This window comes from Camelus dromedarius, chromosome 23 (assembly GCF_036321535.1).
Source record: "Camelus dromedarius isolate mCamDro1 chromosome 23, mCamDro1.pat, whole genome shotgun sequence".
NCBI lineage: Eukaryota > Metazoa > Chordata > Mammalia > Artiodactyla > Camelidae > Camelus > Camelus dromedarius.
Window position 1 is genome coordinate 8,626,436 of NC_087458.1, and position 23,051 is coordinate 8,649,486.

The 23,051-nt window shown below is 40.0% G+C and overlaps 1 protein-coding gene across 3 annotated transcripts; it reads right to left on the reverse strand.

Annotated features, from left to right (window-relative positions):
• Window positions 1-8,879: 8,879 nt before the first annotated feature.
• Window positions 8,880-22,976, reverse strand: FCRL1 (Fc receptor like 1). 3 transcript variants are annotated; one of them, XR_010377498.1, is made up of 12 exons: window positions 22,866-22,976; window positions 19,046-19,066; window positions 16,504-16,767; window positions 14,991-15,278; window positions 14,548-14,826; window positions 14,097-14,201; window positions 13,048-13,075; window positions 11,966-12,048; window positions 11,668-11,739; window positions 11,327-11,438; window positions 11,072-11,103; window positions 8,880-10,144 (listed from the first exon to the last, which is right to left on the reverse strand). XR_010377498.1 is itself a non-coding variant. In XM_010996118.3 (11 exons), the coding sequence occupies exons 1-11, from the start codon at window positions 22,894-22,896 to the stop codon at window positions 10,073-10,075; spliced, it is 1,275 nt and encodes a 424-aa protein (XP_010994420.1). In that variant the 5' UTR covers window positions 22,897-22,976; the 3' UTR covers window positions 8,880-10,072. The 3 variants fall into 3 exon arrangements, 2 of the variants coding, with proteins under 2 accessions (XP_010994420.1, XP_031291879.1); XM_010996118.3 differs by lacking the exon at window positions 11,327-11,438; XM_031436019.2 differs by lacking the exons at window positions 11,327-11,438; window positions 14,548-14,826.
• Between the last annotated feature and the right edge of the window lie 75 nt (window positions 22,977-23,051).

Sequence of the window (23,051 nt, forward strand, 5' to 3'; positions counted from 1 at the left end):
GTTGTTAGAGACAAGTGCTGTCGTAGTGAGGTGGATAGGCCACCGTGGGGACAACGAGTCCTCTAAGATGATTGACAAGCTCCATCTGGGTCCTGTCTGTAGTTGGCAAATGGTAGACATTTGCATGTGGATAGACATAGACTAGAAACATACCTAAACTTGGACGCAAACTAGAGACCACAGCAGAGATTAGGAAGCTAAGTGGTTCAATAGAGGAAAAGGTAACTTATTGTTTAAGATTTTAATAGCAGAAGTGAAATTGTGTGTGTGTGTGTGTGTGTGTGTGTAGGTTTGGCCAAAGTGAATTAAAATACCCCTTGTGCAAGGATATTTAACCACCAGCAAGATGGATTCACAGGTACCAGAGGGAAGCAGAGTTACACATAGATATAAAAGCCCCTTGGCTCAACCAGGTAGACTCTTGATTTGGAGATTTCACAGGTGGATACAGAAGGATGCTATCTCAGATGCTGAGCAAAAGCAGTCACTGTAAACTCTATTCATTGTTTTGCATGGGACACAAAGTCCAGTGCCAAGATGGGGTATGCCAGAATTGAGACAGAGACAAAGAGAGTCTTCATGAAATGTAATTCAGTACAAAATAAATAACGTCTCCTGTTTGAGGAAGTTGATTTCTAGGACAGTTAGAGTGGAAAAATAAGGCTGATAAACTCTGGAAATCTCTGGATATATATGGCTGAACTTGGATTTCCAAGGTCACTATAGAATTAAATACAATTAAATGTCATAATGTGTATAAATCATACATCATAAGTAATTGCTGCACACATGACAGTAGAAGGAGTTACACTCATAATCATCATCATTGTGTGGTAGTAACTGTAGTAGTAATTTTAATAGCTACTATAATAATCTTGAACAACACGATATGTCTTTGTTGAATAGAGCTTGACCTAGCAATTTTATGTCCAGGATAATAAATATATACTTTTGAAGGTGATAATGTTTATCGGAGACCATCTGGAGCAGAATTGGCTAGTGGAAATGCTGACATTGTCTATGTAGACACTCCTCAGATGTTATTCAGGCAGAACCAAACCCTTCTGCCCAGAAGATTTTCTACAATGCAATTAATTAATTTCTAGATATCTGCTGGGGCCTTGCATAAGCCAGACAGCATAGCCTGGAATTCAGACTGAGTAAAAATACCTGGAAGCTGTTGTTCATTACCTCCCTGGCAGATATGAAAAGGGAAATGCTCCAGAGATCCAGTTTCTAACAGAATTATCCACATATTTTCTCCAGGCAATTAAAGAAGGGCAAGTTTTAGTTTCAGATAGTGATTGTTTTAGGATACTGGAATTTTACAGAGCTCAAATAGTTCTTGGTGAGAAGTACCAGTTTCTTCAGTGTTGGGAGAAGTTATTGTAAACCTTCTCTAAAGAAGGCATCACTATTCCTGTGGTGAGTAGAGGTGAACTCAGTCTTGGAGTCGGAGAGGAGACATAGGCACAGGAGGACTTAGTGAGGATCTTGGTAGATAACTGAACAGCATCTGCACCAGGGAGCAGTCCTCCCTCCATGTGTAAAAACACCTCCTGGTAACTGGCTTGGACTCCCTGGGGACAGCAGGTGCAGAGAGGCCCCCACCAATCAAAGACAATTCAATCTGAAGCTCTCTACTTTCTGTTTGTGGGTTTTCCAGAAGGTGGATGAGTTATGACTTTCCAGGCAGGAAAGACAATTACCAAGAGGAACTGTGATAATTGACTATACCCACTTTTATAGCACCACCTACAGCAGCTTCCTGTGGGTAAATTCCTAGCAGCTGAACATCACTTATTGGTGTCAAAACATAAACAAGTGCCAAGATCCAAATTATACCCAGGCTTTTGATCTTGATTTCCCTTCAGAGGGTTTTTGCTCACTCTCCTAACATGCTCTCTTAACAACTCTTCCCCAGTTTGCAAAGGTATAATCCCCAGTCAGAGAAAGCATCCGTATATTCATTAAGGGATGGATAAATTTTACATGATTTTTAAAATGCATAACCAAGCAGGTAAGAAGGGAAATTCCCCTATGACAGAAAAAAAAGGAAGTGAAAACAGAGTGCCAAACATGTAAATTACATTACAGCTTCCCTGGGGAGGAGTCAGGGTGAAAATATTACAGAAAATAATTATATGCTTCACACTTTAAGTCCATGTGGAATTAGGAATTGGGCCTACAAAAGGCAGAAACTTGAAACTAAAACTTTTGCATAAAATCTGGGCCATCAAATTTTCATTTTAATAAGTGAGTAATTTGGTGAGAAAAAAAATTAGTCACAAGTAAGGATAGATGGCAAGTTAAGCTTGTGTTTTACAAACTTGGGGAAAATTAAGTTTCCTCTGAAATAATGAAAGACCAAGACTGCCATGCTCATGTGTGTTCCCTGGAAAACTCCAAATAAAGAATTATCACACAGTTTGGTCCTGGGCCAGTGACTTCCCAGGGCTTAGAAGAAGCAAATACAAAATGGCTTTTGAGAGATGCACTCAGAAGCCCAGGGTGCATGGAATTCCTACCCTGTACAAAAAGCTTCTTAATCTAAAGTCATAAAATTATGAGGAACAAGATTCAAAATATATGATGAATACAGGCTTAACTACCTAAAACTTCAGAAGAACAAAGAATTATAATAAATTAAATGTGTTTAAACTATTCTAAGGTTGTTAAAATAATAACGTACAGTTGGCTCTTAAATAACACAGGTGTGAGGGGTTCCAACTCTCCCTGCAACCTGAAATCCACGCGCAGCTTTACAATTGGCCCTCCATGTCCTCAGTTTTGCATCCACAGATTCAACTATGAATCATGTAGTAGTACATGTATTGAAAAAAATTCATATGTAAGTGGACTCAAACAGTTTAAATGCACGTTGTTCAAGGGTCAACTGCATTAAGCCCATAACAGTAAAATACTCTAAATAACAAAAAGGCAAATTTGAAAAGTGGTAATAATAATATTTTTGAGAACTTAATGCGTGCCAAATATACTTTTAAGCATTTTAAATAAATGATTTTTACATAATTAGCAAAATAGCATTATATATTGGGTACAATTGCTATCCCAATTTTAAGCATGAAAAACATACAGAGGTTAATTAATTTCACCAAAACTGCAGGGCTAGTAAATGGTGGTGCCAAAATGTACATCCAGGCACCTCTTCAGAAACCATGCTTTTAAAATTTTGCTACTAATACCTCTCAAAAGGAATTTTTAAAAGTCATTGAAATAAGAAAGAAATAGATTAAACAATAAAGTAGATATAGCTGAAAGATAGAGATTAAGAAATTGCCCAGAATGCCACAAGCTTGATAAAGACATGAAAAATTGGAAAAGCTAATTGCGTCATGAGAATAGCATGAGAAGGTCCAGAGAACTTCTAATATGAATTTCTGAAAGAAAGAATTAAGACAATGATGAGGCAACATAATAATAGAGATAATAACTAAGCATTTTCTAAGCTTAAAGTCATGAATCCTCAGATTTAAGAAGCATTTATCTAAAGCAAAATAAATTCATATTTAGGCACATCAGAATGAAACTACATAATACCAAAGATAGACTTAAAACTAACCAGTGACAAAAGACAGATTAACTACAAAGAAACAACAATTAAACTGAGAGAAATTTTCTCAAAGGCAGCAATAGAAGCAGGAAGACCATGGAATAAAATATTAAAACTACTGAGAGCAAAAGTAAACTATCAATCTTAAATTCTGCTTTTGCACCTTTTGGACAAATGAACTCACAGACTGTAGCAAAACGAACTAGAAAGTTAAAGCTCATGAAGAAAAAAATTGGACTGGAGTGACATTGTCATCATAGCAGAATAATAGTTTTCTTCCGTCTTTCCTCCAAGGCCACCAATTTAGACAATCCCCCAAGAACAAGAATGCCTTTGAGTCCATCTGAGAAGTTCCAACACAGTGTTGGGCCAAAAAAATCAGATATTGGACGCACTGAAAGGGAATATTGACATGTGTTCTGTGACTAACAAGGAAAGTGGCAGATAGGGCTGTCAGAGGGGACCAAAGGGACACCAGTGCAACTAACTGCATCACAACTAGCTCACAGACACCTACAGCATTCCACAGGCCTCACTCACACATTTCCCCACTGCAGGGCTGGTTCTTTATGCATGCTTCCAACAGCAGCAAGAACTAACCTTTGAAAATGGCTAATGAACACACACAGAAAGCTGAAACAACTCTGTGGGCTTAGGAGAAATAACACAACTTAAGCATTCAGGACCACCATAGAGAAAGCAAAAGGGAGTCTGGCAGCACCTGGCTTGGCTGTACAGATCAAGAGAAGGCATACCAACCTAAGAATTCTGCTACAAGAGAGAACACAAATGTGGATCAGGTGTACTCACAGAAGGGATCTAAGAAAGCCTTAGAATTCCTAGCAGGTTTGACAGAAGGTATTTTTCTCCCAAAATCAGTCAGTAAAGACTGAAGAAGGTGACTGCTTTCTGAAATGTAAAGGCAGCAATACAAGATCCCAATAAATATAAAAAATAAAGGAAATATAATACTACCAAAGGAATACGATCATTTTCAATAACCAACATCTACACTGGAAATTGACACAACATTGTAAACTGACTAAAACTCAATTTAAAAAAAATGTAGAAACTTGAAAGAAAAAAAAAAGAAATATGGATCTGTGATTTGCGCATTAAAAAAATCACTGTTTTAAGGAAGTTCAGTGAACTACCAGACAACACAGAAAGATAATTCAATGAAATCAGGAAAGTGATATATGAGCAAAATGCAAAGTTTAACAAAAAGATAAAAATCATAAAAAAAGAACCAAACAAATTCTAGAGCTGTGAATACAATGAATGAAATAAAAGATGCAACAGAGACCATCAATAATAAACTAGATCAAGCAGGAGAATCTGAGAAGTAGAAGACACATTCTTTGAAATATCCAATCAGAGGAGAATAGAGAAAAAAAAAGAATTAAAAAGTAAAGAAATTCTATAAGAACTATGAGATATCATCAAAAGAAATAATCTATTCATTATTGGAATCCCAGAAGAAGAAAAGGCAAATGGGACAAAAAGCTTATTTAAAGTAATAATTGCTGAGAACACCCCAAATTTAGAGAGAGATTTAGATATCCAGTTCATAAAGCTAATAGGCCACCCAAAATTTCAACTCAAAACAATCTTTTCCAAGACACATGATAATAAAATTGTCTAAAACCAAAGAAAAAGAAAGAATTTTTAAAATAGCAAGAAAAAAATTCTGTCATACAAAGTAACACCCATAAGGCTATCAGTGGATTTCTCAGCAGAAACATTGCAAGCCAGAAGGAAGTGGGATGATATATGCAAAACACTGAAAGAAAAATACTGCCAACTAAGAAAACTAGAAAAGTTGTCCTTCAGATATAAAGTTGATATAAGGACTTTCCCAACAAACAAAAGCTGAAGGAGCTCATCACCTACTAAACTTGCCTTATAAGAGATGCTGAAAGGAGTTCTTTAAGTTGAAAGAATGCTAATTAAAAGCATAGAAAACATACAAAGATATAGAACACATTGGTAAAGGTAAGTATATAGTCAAATTCAGAATGCTGTAATACTACAATATGGTGATGTTAACCACTTAACTCTGGCATAAAATTTAAAGGACAAAAGTTTAAAAATAAATATAATGTTAATAATTTGTTAATACCTACATATTACAAAAAGTGGTCTATTGTAACACCAAAAACATAATGTGAAAGTAGTAACAAGGTAGAAATTTTGTATGCAACTGAAGTTATCAGCATAAAATGGACTGTTATGTTTACAAGATGTTTTATGTAAGTTATGCCTCATAGCAACAATAAAGCAAAAACATACAGTAGTACACAAAATATAAAAAGAAGAGAAGCTAAACATATCACTATGAATAATCATCAATTCAGAAAAAAAAACAATGAGAGAGGAAGAAAGGAACAGAGAACTACAAAACAGGCAGAAAATAATGAATTAGTTGGCATTAGTAAATCCTTACATATCAGTAATTATTTAAATGTAAATTAATTCAGTTCTTCAATCAAAAGGCTGAATGGATAATAAAACAAGGCTCAAGTATACACTGCTCACAAGAGAGACACATCATCTATAAGGACATACATAGGATCAAAGTGAAGGGAAGAAAAAAAATATTCTGAGTAAATGAAACCAAAAGAGAACTATTGTATATAGAGCAGGCAAAATAGACTTTAAGTCAAAAGCTATAATACGAGATAAAGAAGGTCATTATATATGTAAAAGGGGTCAATTCATTAAGAAACTATAACAATTGTAAATATTTATGTATCCAACATTGGAGTACCAAAATATGTAAAGCAAATACCAACAGAACTAAAGAAGAAATAAACATCAACACAAAAATAGTTGGGGATTTAACTACCTTGCCTCTACAATGGATAGATCATCCAGAGAATCAATAGGGAAACAGCAAATAGGAACAACACTACAGACCTAATAAACCTACCAGACATACACAGAACATTCCATCCATCAGCAGCAGAATACACACTCTTTTCAAGTACACATGGAACATTTTCTAGGCTGGGTAACATGATGGGCCACAATACAAGTGCCAACAAATTTAAGGAGAAATAAATTATATCAAGTATTTTTTCCTACCATTAATGGTATGAAACTAGAAATCAATATCAGGAGGAACACTGGAAAATTCACAAATACATGGAAATAAAACAACACACTCCTGAACAACTAATGGATCAAAAGAGAAAGCAAAAGGGAAATCAAAAGGTATCTTGAGACAAAATAAAATAAAAATGCAACCAACACTTAGGAATGCAGCAAGAACAGTTTAAGGAAGTAGGTTAATGGCTATAAATGCCTACCTTTAAAAAGAATTAAAAAAGAAACCTCAGATGAACATCCTAACATTATATATCAAGTAACTAGAAAAACAAGAACAAATTAAGCTCAAAATTAGCAGAAGGAAGGAAATAAAAAAGATTAAGCAAAAATAAATGAAATGGAGAATATGAAAACAACAGAGGAGAATAAGAAAACTAGAGTTGGTTCTTTTGAAAAGATAAACAAAGTTGACAAATCTTTAGTTAGACTAAACAAAAAAAGGAAAAGAGGACTCAAATAAATAAAATTGTAAATGAAAGAAGGAGACATTAGAACTAATACCTCAGAAATGCAAGGGATCATAGGAAACTACTATAAAAATTATATTCTGACAAATTGGACAACATAGAAGGTGAATCTTAGCAAGCTTTTGAAGAAGAATTCAAGCCAATTCCTCTCAAGCTGTTCAAAAAAATGGAAGGAAAATAAACATGTACAAAAATATCTTATGAGATCAGAATTACCCTGGTACCAAAGTGAAACAAGAACACTACAAGAAAAGAAAAAAACTACAGGCCAATATCCCTGATGAATATAGATGCAAAAAGAATCCACAAAATACTTTGAATCCAACAGCATGTTAAAAGGATCAAACATTATGATCATCAAATGAAATTCATACCTAGAATACAAGGATGGTTCAATATATGCGAATCAACAAATGGAATATATCAATTTACTAGAATAAAAATTAAAACTATAAGATCATCTCAATGGATGCAGAAAAGGCATTTGACAAAACCCAACATCCTTTAATGATAAAAACTCTGAACATTGAGTATAGAAGGAATGTACTTCCATATAGAAAAGGCCATATATAACAAATCCACAGCTAACATCATACTCAAAGGTGAAAAGGCTGAAAACTTTTCCTCTAAGATCAGGAACAAGCAAGAGTGCCCACTCTCACCACTCTTATTCAGCATAACACTGGAAATCCTAACCAGAGCAATTAGACAAGAGAAAGAAACAAAAGGCATCCAAATCAGAAAGAAAGAGGTAAATATTTGTTTGCAGATGATTTGATCTTATATATAGAAAATCCTAAAGACTCCACCAAAAAACTGTTAGAAATAGAATACAGTTAAGTTTCAAAATAAAAAATAAACACACAGAAGTCAATTGCACTGCTATACATTAACAACAAATTATCTGAAAAGAAATAAAACTATCCCATGTATTACAGCATCAGAAACAATGAAATGCTTAGGAATAAATTTAACCAAGGAGGTGAAAGATCTGTACATTTAAAACTATAAATCCTTGATGTAAGACATGGAAGAAAACACAAATAAATGGAAAGATATCCATTTTATGCAATCCTTGTTTATGGATTGAAAGAATTAATATTGTTAAAGTGTCCATACTATCCAAAGCCATCTATAGATTCAATGCAATCCCTACAATATCCCAATGACATTTTCCACAGAAATATAACCAAAAAAAAAAAAATCCTAAAATTTGTATGGCATTACCAAAGTCCCCAAATAACCAAAGCAATATTGAGAAAGAACAACAAAGCTGGAGACATCACACTTCCTTATTTCAAACTGTACTGCAAAGCTATCATAATAAAAAACAGTATGGTGTTGGCATAAAAACAGACACAGACCAATGAAACAGAATTGAGAGCCCATAAATAAACCCATTCATATCTGGTCAACTAATAATTGATAAAAGAGCCAGAAATACTCAACAGAGACGGGACAGTTTCTTCAATAAATGATGTCAGGAAAACTGGATATTCATTTTCAAAATAATGAAACTTGACCCATATCTTACAACACTCACAAAAACAAGACAGAAACAAACACATAGATACAAAGAACAGATTAGCAGTTACCAGGGGAGAAGGGGGTGGGAAGAGGGCAAAATAGATAAAAGGAGCCAATTATATGGTAATAAATTGAAACTAAACTTCTGGTGGTAAGCACACTGTAGTGTAAATGGAAGACAAATTAAAACTAACAGAACATTGCAAATCAACTATACTTCAGTTTAAAAAATAGAATATACACATAAAACTTACATAATGTTATAAATCAATGTTACCTCAATAAAAAAGAAAAAATAGAAGAAACACAAAATAAAAAAGAAAAATACATATTATGATTTATCATATAACAGGGTACTACACAACCTTTTACAATAGTACAATAATCTATATGCAGACTTGAAAATATTTTGTAATATTTTATTACATAGGTATACTTCTAAATTTATATTCACACATATGTAGATGGGTTTCTACAAAAAAATTTAAAAATGTGGGCAGAATGAAGATTTTTAATAATACTAAGTATTTAACAATGGGTACCACTTATGGTGTCAGTTTATAGGGAAGGTTTGATTTTTATATTACATAATTTTAAAATGTTTTAACTTATTTGTTAGCTTATGATTGTTTTAAAATTAAAATACAGACTTCACATCATGTTATCACGTATTTTCAAAAAGTTTGTAAATTAAAAAAGAATTATATTCATAAAGCTTCTAGAGGCTGCAACAAATACAGAACTTTGGATGCAGTGAAACCTACTAAGATTACATCTCATTATAAATAGGGGAGCACCGAGACTGGCCCATGCATACAAAACATGGTGTTAAAATTGAGTGTAGCCACAATAACTTTTTATGTAACTTTGCTTTAATTCTAACTTGGTAACAGTGACCCCAAATGCACTGAGTCACATATTTTATGCAGAAATAGGATGATTAATGTAAGTGGTAGGGTTAGAGCTCTGTACTGTCTGAGCAGAGAAAGCACTTGAAGGTGGACGTAGCTCTCTGTATGGAGCAGTCCCACAAAATCACAAGTCTTGGGTTTGTGTACTCTAAGCTTCACTGTCCCTCTACCCCAAGATCTCAAGTTCTTTTATCCCGTCCTGTTTTCTCCTGTAAAAAGTTAGAGCACAGTTTGACCTGTACCTGAAAGGACCAATGGGAATTGGGTTCTGACAACAAAGTTCTTCCCATTCCTGAGTTCTTGTTGGTTCTTCTGGGTGATCCCTTCAAAGCTGGAGCTAACATCACTTCCCAGGAGATGCAGAAATCGTCTTATGGAGGAAAACACCTGGATGAGGTGTAATGGAATCCCCCAGGATTTCCGAAGGGCATTTTAGTTATGAGGTGTGGGGTCATGGAGGTTTCCAAAGAGCAGAACCTTCTTTACATAGCATCTTCATAGTCCACATCTGTAAGATCTGCCTTCTTCAGCCTCGAATAGATGTCCAAGGAGTCCTAGAAACGAAGGTACATGGGTAGGACCTGAGCAGGGAAGACAAGTAGCCATGTCTCCCACAGGTTCTTTTCCCCGATCAGTCTGGGTGCCCCCTATCATGGGGCATCACTCAGCACATAACTTGGAGCCTCTTGGAAGACTGTGGCCCGAGGCCAGCATTTTGAAAGGGGCTGCATCCCACTGGTGGGCTACACAGGTGCTCCTGAGGAGCAGACAGATCTAAACATGCAAGGCCTTCTCTCATTCGTATGGGCCATTGTTAGGCAGTTCCGTGGGCTAAACTTTTTAAGGATGTCAGAATTTTGTATTCATAAACTAAATTTACCCTGTCACTGGAGTTTATCAAGGACTTGAATTCTGTCCTGAGACATCTGGCTGCTACACCAGATGCAAAATTACAGCTAGACAAAATTACAAAGCGCCTATCTCCTGGCACACAAGCAGAGTTGGAATTTCTGTGATTTTCAGAAAGCATTTTTGTATCACCAGTGATGAATTGATCAAGATTTAGAAATTACTGGTTTATAATGACAATAATCACTACTAGTTTTGCTTTATTCAATATTAACATAGTTTTTGACATGTTGTATGTCAGCACAAAGTGTATGGTTCAACAGTATTTCAGGATAAAGATTTTCAAGTCAATAGAATTTTTAGACCAGGCATGCACTACAGTTTAGCCACAAACCACCCATATGTCCATTGCTTTAAAAATGTGTATGTGAGCCCCCCAAATTGCTTTATACGATGACACTTTACTATCATAATCAAATGTTTTTATCACCATGGTGTGGGGAGATAAGGCAGGAGATACACCATGAGAACTTTTGTTTTCCATAAGTGGTCATAATTTTTTAAGTATGAGAACCAGTCCTCAGAAGAAGGAGAAAAAGAACATGGAGGAAAGAACAGGGACTCCAACTCACCTTGTCCTCAGTATGGATCCCCGGGGGTTTGTCTGTGAAGACAAATGTATGTACTGTAAGATTCCATTTTAAATGCTTCACTGAATCAGTGTTAATAGACTTCTTTCTCTCCCATCTGTTTCCCATGGATTTATTTCCATTAATATTTTCAGTCTTGATTTTTCTGCCTATTACAAATATGATTCCCTTGCTGTACAGAGGAAAATTGGCAGCCTGGGTGTGGAAGGGTCAGTAGGTCCCTCCTGGCGTTTGTACCTCTCAGCATTTCTGTGCCCACAGAGTACTGGATGGGTCAACAACAGCAACTAGGCAGCTGCACTGGGGTCTGCAGGGAGTGCATAGTGGGTACCATCTCCAGCGCTGCCATCTGATTGGGAGTGAGATATACAGGAGGCCAAGTTAGCAACAGCACTGGGATCTACTCAAGGCAGCTTCCAGACCAAACGCCAATCTTCAGACAGTGCTCTTAGTCAGTTTCAAGGGCAGAAGCAGCAGAACCGAAGAGCACTGCCATGTTGTCATACATGGTCACTGACTATCCTCCTGGTTCCAGGAAAGACAAAAGTCAGAGACAGATCCACTCCCTCATGCCTCACCTACTGCTGAGTGCTGTTCCTGCTGCACGCAGTACACCAAAGAGTAAATCTTGTCTCCACTTACAAGGTTCACTGAAAGAGAAAAAGGGAGGCATCAGGATACAGTCCCTTCTTCCTGCCATGTAACTCACTCCATACCTGCCACCTGTCATATCACAGCCATGAAAGCAGACGAGTCATTTATTTTTAGAGGTGGTTGGGACACAGTAGGGTCAGATCTGCATAACAGGCGTCACCTCATTGCCTCTTCCCCGGCTCGCTCTATCTACTTTGGTCCAGGTCATTTGGGAAGCTTTACCATTTTCGTATTCAGGCTGTAGTTGCCCTGGGGCTTGAGAGTTGAGGTAGTTGGATTCTTGGGGTGCAGGGCTGGGAGGATTCCTGCGAACACAGAAACACATGCTATCTATCTTGGGGCGCATCCCAGATGTCCCAGGCATAACTATCTGGGTTTATGAGTAAAATACTGGAGGAGAAAAGCCTGTTAGAAGATGTCCTGAGCAGATACTAATTTATGGGAAAATTAGCAATCAGCACAGCTGTCTGGTGCAAGCCACGGCCCCATACCTACACTAAGCAGGGCATTGCAGAGCATCACTACAGTACATATCCCATGAGAGTAAGTCCTTATCTGACGGCTCGCTGTGTTGTTGCCCACACCCAGAACAGTGCCATTCACATCACAGGGCTCAGTAAATATTGATTCACCCCAGATGGAAACAGGTTGCTAGGCAGAACGAGCAGCTTGAGGAAGGAAAAGCAGTAAATGGTCTTGCATGTACATATACCACTGAAAAATTCTGTTCTGTCTTGGGGTGAAAATCTGGTTTTTGATGGTAAAAAATAATAACAGTATTAAAAGGTATCAACTAAACATGGATATCCCCAGATGGAAGTATTTTAAAAATCTTTTCCTCCACTAATCTTCTAAGGAACTTCATCAACAATTTTTCAGCATTTTTATTACTCTCTGGCCTGCATTAGACAAATCTGTATATAGCTAAATACTTTAAGGCTGTCAAGATCTTTCCATATTTCCATGCTTTCTAGCACTCAACAAAATGACTCACAGACTCTCGGATGTTACTTAATTGATTGAGTAAATGCATGAAACTGGTCAAAATAATACAATGTTCTTATTCTGCAGATTTAGTGAAGGAGCTAAATTGGGAAGAATGATGAAAAGATCTAAATTAATTAGCTAATATGTAAAAAGAGCAGAATCACAAGAGGATGTTCAAACTTTTCAGTGGAAGATCTTTGGAGTGGCATTTTTGGAGATGACAGAATATGAAAAAAGCTCATGAAAGAGAACAATTCACATTTTTGAAACATATTTTTCTATATTATCAGGGCCCATGGAGGAAACAGAGGCCTCACCTGGGTGGATCCCTGGCTGAACGTCTTCCTGCAAGTCAAACAAATGAAAATATATGTCAATTAAGGAACTTTCTGGGTACTTTCATACAGTCCTGGCTCAGGGAATGTGCCTTGTTTCAAGATGCCCAACATAGGATGCCACTGTGTGCCCAGAGGATACTTGACATTTAGGCAGATGCTTTATACTGCAGATGGAGAGACTCCGGTCCAGCTTAGCTAAGCTTCCCAAAGACAGTTAACACCAGGACTAAACTTGAGCCCAAGCTTCTGTACCAGCACACCTACTATATTTTTTAGTTTTTGTTTTACAACCATACTAGGCACTGCCACAGACTCACCATAGTTAGGGTAAAATGTCCAAAGATGCCCAGAAAGCTTGGAATTTAAGTGAGAATCTCACATTGTCCTCTCTTGCCCCATCTCCAACTTGCTCAGTGGAGAACAGGAGACCAAGATTAAACATACAAATAAATACATAATTACCAATTGTAATAAAATGTGAAGCTAAAAACCTTGGTCCTCTGATGAAGAAGAGTAGAAGAGAGTTTTAGGCTGTGTGGCCAGGTGAAGCCTCTTGGGGAAAATAACATTTAAGCTGAAAGGTGAGAAAGATCCAGCAACGAGTAGACTGTGTGGATGTGTGGATGTGTGGATGAGCATTTCAGGGAGAAGAAAAACCATGTGATGATACTCCAAGATGAGTAAGAATTAATGCATTGACTTTAACTGGGAGATGGTCAGTACGGCTGGAACTGCTCATTGTATTTCTCTTCTGGCGGCTGATCAGTTACTTTAAATAAATTAAAATTTTTAAATAAAAATTAAATCACAGAAGCACGACTGATAACACATGGGGATAAAGGGCTTAACTAAAAACTTGCACTAGTTTAATAGGCGCCATCCCATGAGCTTGGGGGCTGTGAGCAGATCTGCAGGCAAGGTGGATAACGGGACAAATTCATCCTTTATAGTGCACATGTCACAAATAGCCTTATTTCAGTGAAAACAAAGGTCACAGTAACACAGTACTAATCTCTGTATATACTAACCTATTCTTCTTTTGAGCCAACAGCAAAATAATAGGGCCATAGTGATGAAACCAACGATGCCAATGGCTCCTGAAGTAAGAAGTTCTTTTCTGTCTTCTGCAGGCCCTGAAGGGAGAGACCTGTGCATGAGCTGCCAAGGAGAAGGGCTTGGGTTTGGAGAGCAGACATCTTGGGTGTGGGTTGAGGCCAAGGTCTGCTCTTCCTGGGGAAGGTAGAGAGGTGGGACTTATTTAGGTACCTAGGGACTTGCAGCTTATCATATGGATGAAAGAAGAGAGGCACCAGCCTCCACGTCCTCCACACTCCCCCGGATACATCTCCAGGACTACACTACCCGCAGAAGCCCCATCTTTGGTAGCACACCACTGGAAACATCGTGGGGGCAGCAAAACTCTCCCAGGATCCTGGGAAAGAGGCACTGACCAAGGTAGCTCCACGCTGTGAGCTGTACCTGTGATGTTGAGTGGCACCACCTCGCTGCGCTGGACCCTCCGGCCATTTTTGGCCTCACAGAAATAGTTTCCAGAATGTTCTGCTGTCAGAGAGAGGTTGAAGGACACTCCTCCTCCAGAGGGGGCTGAGCTGTTCTTCAAGGTGACATCCTCATGATAAAACCAGTATTGGATCGGGGGAGAGCCTCTCCGGGCCTCGCAGTGAAGTTGGACCACGTCCCCCACCACAACCTGGGCCCTGAGGGCCGTGAGGGTGAGGACAGGGCGAGACACTGGAACTGATGGAGATAGTAGACTTTCAGAGAGGGTCTCTGATGATGTGACAGACTCATAATCCCTGCCTAGAAAGGCTCAGCTCTACTGAACTTCCTCAAGGTGCCCCAGGGGAATATGGACCCCAGGTTGTGACACGCTGGCCGAGCTGAAGGGCAGTGGAACTTACTTTTGACAGTGATGCTCACCAGCTCGCTGAGCCTAGGGCCAAAGCTATTGTCAGCTGCACAGTAATATTGCTCAGCATCACTTTCTGTCACTGCAGGAATCTCAAACTGTGCCGTCAGTGAACGCTGGGTCTTCACTTCCAGGTTTAAACCCAAGGCCCCTTTGTACCAGAAGAAGGTGATATCTCCTGTGCCTTCAGCAACCAAGCAGACAAGAACAAGCTTCTCTCCCTCCACCAGGTGTCCATCTGGAGGTTGTATCTTCAAGCTTACGTTACTGATGGGGACTCCTACATGAACAGAAGATGATACATGAGGGCCCTGAGCAGAGACTGTTTCAGGGACAGAGTATGTGTGACAGCATTGAAAGCAAAGTCCTTGGGTAAAGTCAATAGTTTATATAGTTTAATGGTGAGGCAGGGGACAGGGCAGGGGGTGTGGGAGTCTGCTGATTTGGAATTGACACTGCTTGGTTTGATGATGGTAAGGTAAGAAAGGTACCACAATATTCCCATGAGGCTCGGTTGCAATGTTATTTCCCTGCCTGGAAAAGTATGATTCCTAGAACCTGGGTCTCTCAAACTCCCATTTCAAGGTACAATAGTGCAGTGCTTACAAGTCTAGGTTGCAAATCAAACTGCCTGGGTTTGAATGTGGGTCCCAACTCTTCTAGTGTTGCACTTGATCAAATTACTTAACTTCTCTGAGCTTCAATTTCCCATCTGATGAGTGGAGATGACAGTGACAGTTACCTCCTATAGTTGTGAGGGTTCAGTAAAACAGTATGTGCGAAGCACCACAACAGGGCCTGCGGCATATGAACTGTCCAGTGGTTTTTTTTTGGTTTTGTTCTGTTTTGTTTTGTTTTTTGGCAGTGGTCCAGGTTCACCGTATCACGTTTTGAGCAGGTCTGGGAAAGCCCAGCTTTCTGGAGGAATTAGCATGTGCTTTATGGTATCATAGATACCTCTTTGTCTGAGCGTGGGAGAGGATGCCAGAAATGTCAACCCTGACATGCAATAACACGTTTCAGAGTTACAAAATTACCTCTTTTCCTCTTTATCTTTCAAAATCATGCTTTAACTTCTCTTCCATAAGCTTTTCCCCAATCGCCTTTTCCTCAAAGCCTCCTCATACCACCTCATTCTGATTTCTCCCCTCTCTGTAGTTTCTATTAATAGTCAACCAGTACAGCCTCACCACATATTTCACCCTAATTGTTAAGGACGCCAGTGAAACATCAGCTTCTCACAGTCCTGGACCATCTATTATGCAGCTAATTCCTCCACACCCTCCAGCACAGTGAAGACGCACAGTAAGGGCTTCCTAAATATTCTTTGATTTGCTTGAATGGGAATAGCAAGGGTAAGGGAAGACCCCTTAGGAACTCTGATGAAGAGGAGCTCAGGTACTGTCTCAGAAAGCACCCCTTCACGCAGGAGCAGAACCAGGGCAGACCAGCCTCTGCCTCGCCCTTCTCAGCCCACCCCAGCAGAGGGCCCCGCCGGCACTCACTGTGCACTTCTATCAGGACTCTTGGGCTCCGTGTGACTTTTTGTTGCATGCTCTTTGCTTCACACCAGTAGGATCCTGAGTCCTCCTTCCACGCGGCAGGAATCTGGAGTTCTGGGAAGCTGTTCCAGTCCAGTCCTAGAGCCAGGTTATCTTTGTAGAAGCGGAACTGGTGCTGGCCATCTAACTTCTGTGGAAAGGTCTTACAGGCCAGGGTCATTGACTTACCCTCTGTGGGCCGAGAGGGGCTGGCTGTCAGGAATAGCCCTAGAGAGAAGAATTAAACACATATTCTAGGGCAATGGGGTTCAGAGTTCCCGATGGGAGGCACTTTGTGTTCTCAGCATTTGTTCTCAACAAGACTCAAAGAACCAGCTAGTTGCACACGCCGACCACCTCCCACATTATCACCCCACCCTGACATGGCTCATGGGCTTCCAGCTGCTCACCCCCTGCACATCCTGCCCTTGTACAGCATCACCTCCTCGCACAAGGCAACCCTTACCTTTGACTTGGTTCTTAACTCTTTGAAGTTTCTGTCCGTAAACTAAAAACTCCAGAGAGAGTGCAGGGATATTGACAACCGTTGCGGAGTGGGCATCGGAGATGGTGAAGTTTGAAGTTTAGAAACTTGTAATCTTTGTAATCAACCATATTAATCATTTTCTCCTGTTCCCTTTTCCTGGATGTCCCAGACCCACACTACCTCTTTCAAAGAGTATGAGACAGGGGAGGATCTGTCAGCCTGGGAAATACTTAGAGGAAATCAACTTCTTCTTTACTGTTTCTCTTCTGCTCCTTTTATTTGCTATTCCAGATGGAAGGAACAGGGGTGCACTTGCCTAGAAATACCCTGCATCCGCACATCCACCTGTGCTTGCTCTGGGGCTTCTGTACAAACCTCTGTAGAAGCCATGTATCCCTCTTTGGCTGTGGGGGCTCTTTTCTGGATGAATTGAAGGTGGGTCAAGTTGTGTTCTGCTTTCATCTCCTCTCCTTACCCATCCCCGTTGCAGCAGCCCATAAAATATCAAGAGCCCTCATAGCATTCGCTCTCTGGGCATTTGTTTATCCAACCCTCAGAGCCTTTGCTCTTTGGGAATCTTTAAGAATATTCCTAAGAAAAGCCTCATTCTCGCCTTAACAGATGAACATGCTAAGTGTTCTAGATCACTGAAGGGTGATTCCTGGGTCCAGTATCTATAATCCCCAAGAATTTCTATTGGAATACTTTACCCTAGGACTTTTAAAAAATCAATTCAACCATTAGAACAGAATGTTTGTTCTGTGTACAGGCATGGAATATCCTGTGCATTCGCCGCTTTCTCTCCTTGGAAAACTGTAGTCCCCAGAGGACTGAGGAGACACACAGCTTTGGAGGCTGAGCAGAGAAAGGAATAAAAAAGGCATCTTGGCACCTAAAACCCACCCTTAGGTATGAGTCTGAGGTGAGGGAGGAGTAGGACACCAGACAGGGCAGTGTGCACGGGTCTGGAGCTCAGTCTTGTAGCTCAGAGCTTGTTTCAGATAGTTCTCAGGCACACAGGCCACCTGGCAAATTCCTGATGACAGAAGCTTTGCTTCTTCATCCTCGATGTGGCTTTGGATTTCTGCTTAGGCTGACTGGTCACGTGCGCTTATGGGGTAAAAGTGGAGCCAGGCACAAAGTGTCATGACATTAACACAAGTCATGAGTTAGACTTGGACAAGCATCAAGTGACGAACCCAGAAGGCTGAGCTGGTTCTGAGTGTCTCTGGTCATAGGAGTTCCTAACCCTGTGTTCCCTAGTTGTACATGTAGCCTGTGTTCTTCAAGGAGCAGGATAACCTCCTTTAACCCTGTGGTTATTATTTTATGCACAAGAAAACAGTCCTCACATATATTGGATTTAAACATACTTTAGTGAAAGACTTCTTCTGGGGGGAAATCTCCTCGTTTCTTCATCTGGTAAGACTGAATCAGGATCAGAGTGATGAAGTAAGTCTGCATAAACAGAGTCGGAGAGAGGAATCGCCCTGGGGTAGCAGTCATGGCTGCAGAGCAGGGCTGAAAATAGGGAAGGAGGCGGCCCTACTGCTTCAGGCTGCACCTGGGTTGAGCACTGACTGTGATGTTGTTCTCCACGGAGGTGTGGCTTCCGCAGTTGCTTCATCCCTCCTGGTGAAGAACCCAGCTGGGAAGTAGACGGGAGCTTTGGAGCTTTCAGGCAGAGGGAAGAAGTTCTTCTAACATCAATTTTTGGTACCCCCTGACTTCCTTGAGCAGAGAGCATCACTCTCTCTGAGCTGGGACTTCCCATTAAAAAAAAAAAAAAGGCTGTGGTCTTGAGAAGGTCAGAGCAAGACTGCTACACCAGCTGAGCAGGCACATGTCATGTGCAGAGACTGGCATGACCATATGCAACCTGGGCCCAAGGGAGCCACTGTCATCTGTATACCTCAGTAGCTGTCACCGGGGGTCAAACAGTCATCCACAGGCCTCCTGCACTGGCTCAAGTGACAAGATACCCACAGACCGTGAAGAAGAAAAGGAAGTGTGACTCACCAGTTGGTTCGCAGAGTGGAGCTGGGAGAGAAATCAGCAGAGATCAGTACAAAGCAGCAAGTCCCAAACATGCCCGAAGCTTAGCCCCCGGGAGAGCTCGCCCAACGACGCGCTCTCCTCCCCTCGCGCCCTGCCCACCTCTGCCTTCCTCTCTCCTTTTTCTCTTCTTCCCTCTCTGTCTCCTTATTTTCCACCTCTTTCCTGCCCTGCTTCCTTCCTTCTTTCTCTCTGTTCCTTTTCCCACATTCCACATCAACCACTTGCCTACAAAACAACACATAGTCCAGTTGATCATAGAGTGGTTTCCAACGATTTCTCTCATCTATGATTTATGACATGGGGGTCTTTCTTCTGTAACTACTTAGCAGCTCCCTTCCTCAAGGCCATCATCCTCATCCCTTGTCTCAAAAGTCTTGGTGGTCCAGCTCTGGACTTGCTGACTCAGAGTAGTAACAGTCAGACAAGGAGAGTGGACAGGTTCATTCTCAAGACATGATGCCCCTTTATTTAACAATTTCAAAGCAGAAGAGGCTAATGTCCAGAGAAAGAATTTAGGTTTCTCTTAAGATTCTCTCATCTCCCAGGGATTTGACCCTAATACTATGGCACAATGGTCAAGAATGGAAAATTCTGGGGAAAATGCAGGCTTTGTAGCCAGATGATGTAGATTTGAATCCTGGCTCTTCCTCCTATAAACTGTGTGACTCTGGGAAAAATGCTTTAACTCTCTGTGCTTTAGTTTTCTTTTCTGTGAAATGCAGATAATAATAGACCTATTTCACAGAGTTTTATGAAGATTAAAAAGGTGATATCCACAAAATGCTTTGAAGAATGCCTGCATTCAATATTTATCCAGTATTCATTACCTAGCACTCAGTAAATAATATCTCATTATTATTTCCTATTTTAGTCCAGTTTAGTCTGAAATGTCTACTGTTTTAGGTTAAATGTTCATTTGAATAATTATCTCCTTGGGTAGGAGAAGGGAATCAGTGGAGGCTAGCATGAAAATCATATTTTATTAATTCACACACACAACAAATAATTTTGAGTGCCTACTACATGCCAGGCTTTGTACATGGCCCTGGGGTTACAGGAGGAATGGACAAGAATGACAATCTTTCCTGTCAAGAAAGTTAAATTATAGTGAGAGAGAGCCAGTTTAAAAAGAAACGTGTAACATGATTTCAGAGACTGATCAGTGCTGTAAGAAAAATAAAGCAGAAAAATAAGTTAGAGAGTATCTTGGGATGGGCCTGACTATTTAGATAGATGTCAATTGAATAGAAATATGAATGAAATGAGAGAGCAAGCCTTCCGAATATTGGGAAAAGAGCATTCCTGGCAGAGAAACGGTAAATGCAAAGAACTTGAGAAGGAATGCGGTTGTCCAAGGAAGAGTGAGAGGGCAGATGCATCTGAAACTGCCTAGGTAGGTAGGCACTGGTTGAAACTGGTGTGTGAAAAGTTAAGCAGAAGCCATTCATGGACGGCTTTGTGGACTTGGTAATAGTTTAGGGTTCTATTAATGCTGTAATGGGTGCTATGGACAGTTCTGACTTAATTTACATTGTAAAATCACTCTTTCACTGTGAAAAGAACAGGCAGACATGCAAAAGAAGCAGGGAGAACATTAGTGGGAGTTTAGTCGGGAAGAGTGAGGGTGATGGCGCAGGCCAGGCAGCACTGGTGCTGTGAAGTGGACACATTTCAGTCCAAATCTGGAAGTAGAATCAACAGGCATTACTTACAGAGTGGATGTAAAGGGCAAAAGAAAAAGAAGAATTAAGCATGACTCTTAGATTTTTGGCCACAACGGCTGGAAGAATGGTGACATTTAGAGAAATGGAGATGTTGTAGGGAGAAACAGATTTAAGTTCTGTGGTGGCAGTAGTTCATGGGGAAGATCAAAGGCCCTGTCTGGACATGTTGAGTTTAAAATACATATTAGACAGCTGAATGGCAGATGAACACATGAAAGGTTTTCAAAGTGAGATCAAATTTGGATAAATAAGCTTTATTTTAAGCTATTTAGGCTTAACATGGCCCATTAAGTGTCTAAACTGTATAACTTGGGGGAATGAGTATGGATGGAGAAGTCTAGGTACCAACCTTGGGAAAGTCAAATATTTTGAGGTCAGTAAAGCAGCAGGCATTAAGTCAGAAAGAAAACCAGCAGAATACAGTATTCTAGAAGCCACGTGGAAAAGTAGTTCCCAAGAAGGGAGTGATCAACTATGTCAAACACTCCTGAGATGTTGAATAAAATGAGAAATAAAAATTAAATCCTGGGTCGGGGATCATAGAGATGAGTGATGATATTAACAAGAACAGTTTCAATGGACTGGTGGGGACAAAGGCTGATTGAAGTGGGTTCAAGAAAGGATGAGGTAGAACTAGAAAGACCTAGAACAGTTTAGCAGATTCCGGGGGTTAAGGATGAGGGAGGAGTTGACCATAAAGGGATTCAGGGTGTGAAGGAATTTTCAAAGTGATAGAAATTTTCTGTGTTCTTACCACGGTAGTAGTCGTATGACTCTAAATCTTTGTCAAAAATCATAGACAGTGCATCCAAAAAGGGAATCTTATAATGTAAATTAAAAATGATTTTTAAAGGAAAGGATAAGAGAACATCAGGTAAAGATAGCAATGCACTGAAAACGGTAAAGGATACACAGAATGGTGAAGCAAAGGGAGCCCACATTTTTATTTTTTTAAGATAGAAGATATTATAGCCTCTTTGTATATTTATAGGAATAATCCAGGATGGAGATATACTTTGATGACGGATCAGGGGGGTCTGGAAGCCAATGCACACGTTCTAGGAGAGTCCTGTCTTCAACAGGAGGAGGGAAAATATATCCATGACGGCAGGAGAAAAGGCAGAGTATGTAAAGGCAAAGGTGGACAGGCTGATAGATACAGCAGTAGAAAGATGAGGAAAATTTTCTTCTGACTGCTTCTATTTTCTTCATATTATAAATTGAGAGTAAGAAGAAAGAAGTTTGAGTAGAGAGAAGTAGGTGTGAAGAAATGGTCAAGAATGGAAGACCATTGACTATGAAAGGATTGGAGGATTGTGTGGCACTGTTGACGGCCACCTGAGATTGGTGGTCCTACATTTGAAGGAAGCGAAGCCAGCAGGATTGTGCCTTTGGTTTAAAGTCACAGTCAGCTGCTTAGGCGGAGGTGTAAAGCATGCAGAAAAGTGTGTTAATCAGGAGAGTGCTATGGGGGCAGAGGGACGAAGGCGTATCCAAGGTGAGGGACTGCAGAATTTAAGCTAAGTATTATAAAGAGTGAGGACATGACAATGGAAAAGTAATCTTGGGAAGCTGAAGACATGTTGAAGATTCAGAGAAAGAGCTGGAAATACAGTATAGCTGGGTAGAGGGTAGATACTGAAAACAAAGATGTTGGAAATGGGACAGTTTTTGGTGATGATAAGTTCTAGGATTTGATGGTAGAAATGGGGAAGTCAAGGAAGGATAAAAGAAAATAGTGTTGATGGTAAGAGGGCAGGGAACTGAGAGGCCAATTTGTTATATGAATTATCTTTGTGGCTATCAAAACCGCCAAGAACAAAGTCAGAATTAATAGTGAAAAGAAAGACATACAGTGAACACTTCCTATGAGATAAAAGCTAAAATGATAATTTTCTTCTTTCTGCCCAACACTGACCCCTCAGTAGGAAATAGAGATCTGAGTTCACCTGACCATGGCCAGGCAGAAACTTAGTCCTGAGAAGTCCCAAAGCTCGTCAGGAGGCAGGGTGCTAGTGGTTGGAATCCCACACCCTTCTCTGAGTTGCCCTACTCACCACAGATCAACAGCAAGAGCCTCAGCAGCATGAGGACCAGGTCGAGGTCGACTGTAACTGAAGATGCTCTCTCACTGAAAATAGAATTCACCTCAAAGGTAAGAGGCAGTGGCTTGTCAGAGGAACTCAGGCTCAGAAGTCACACGATTGAAAGCACAAGTTTACGGAAATAGAAGAAGGAACAAG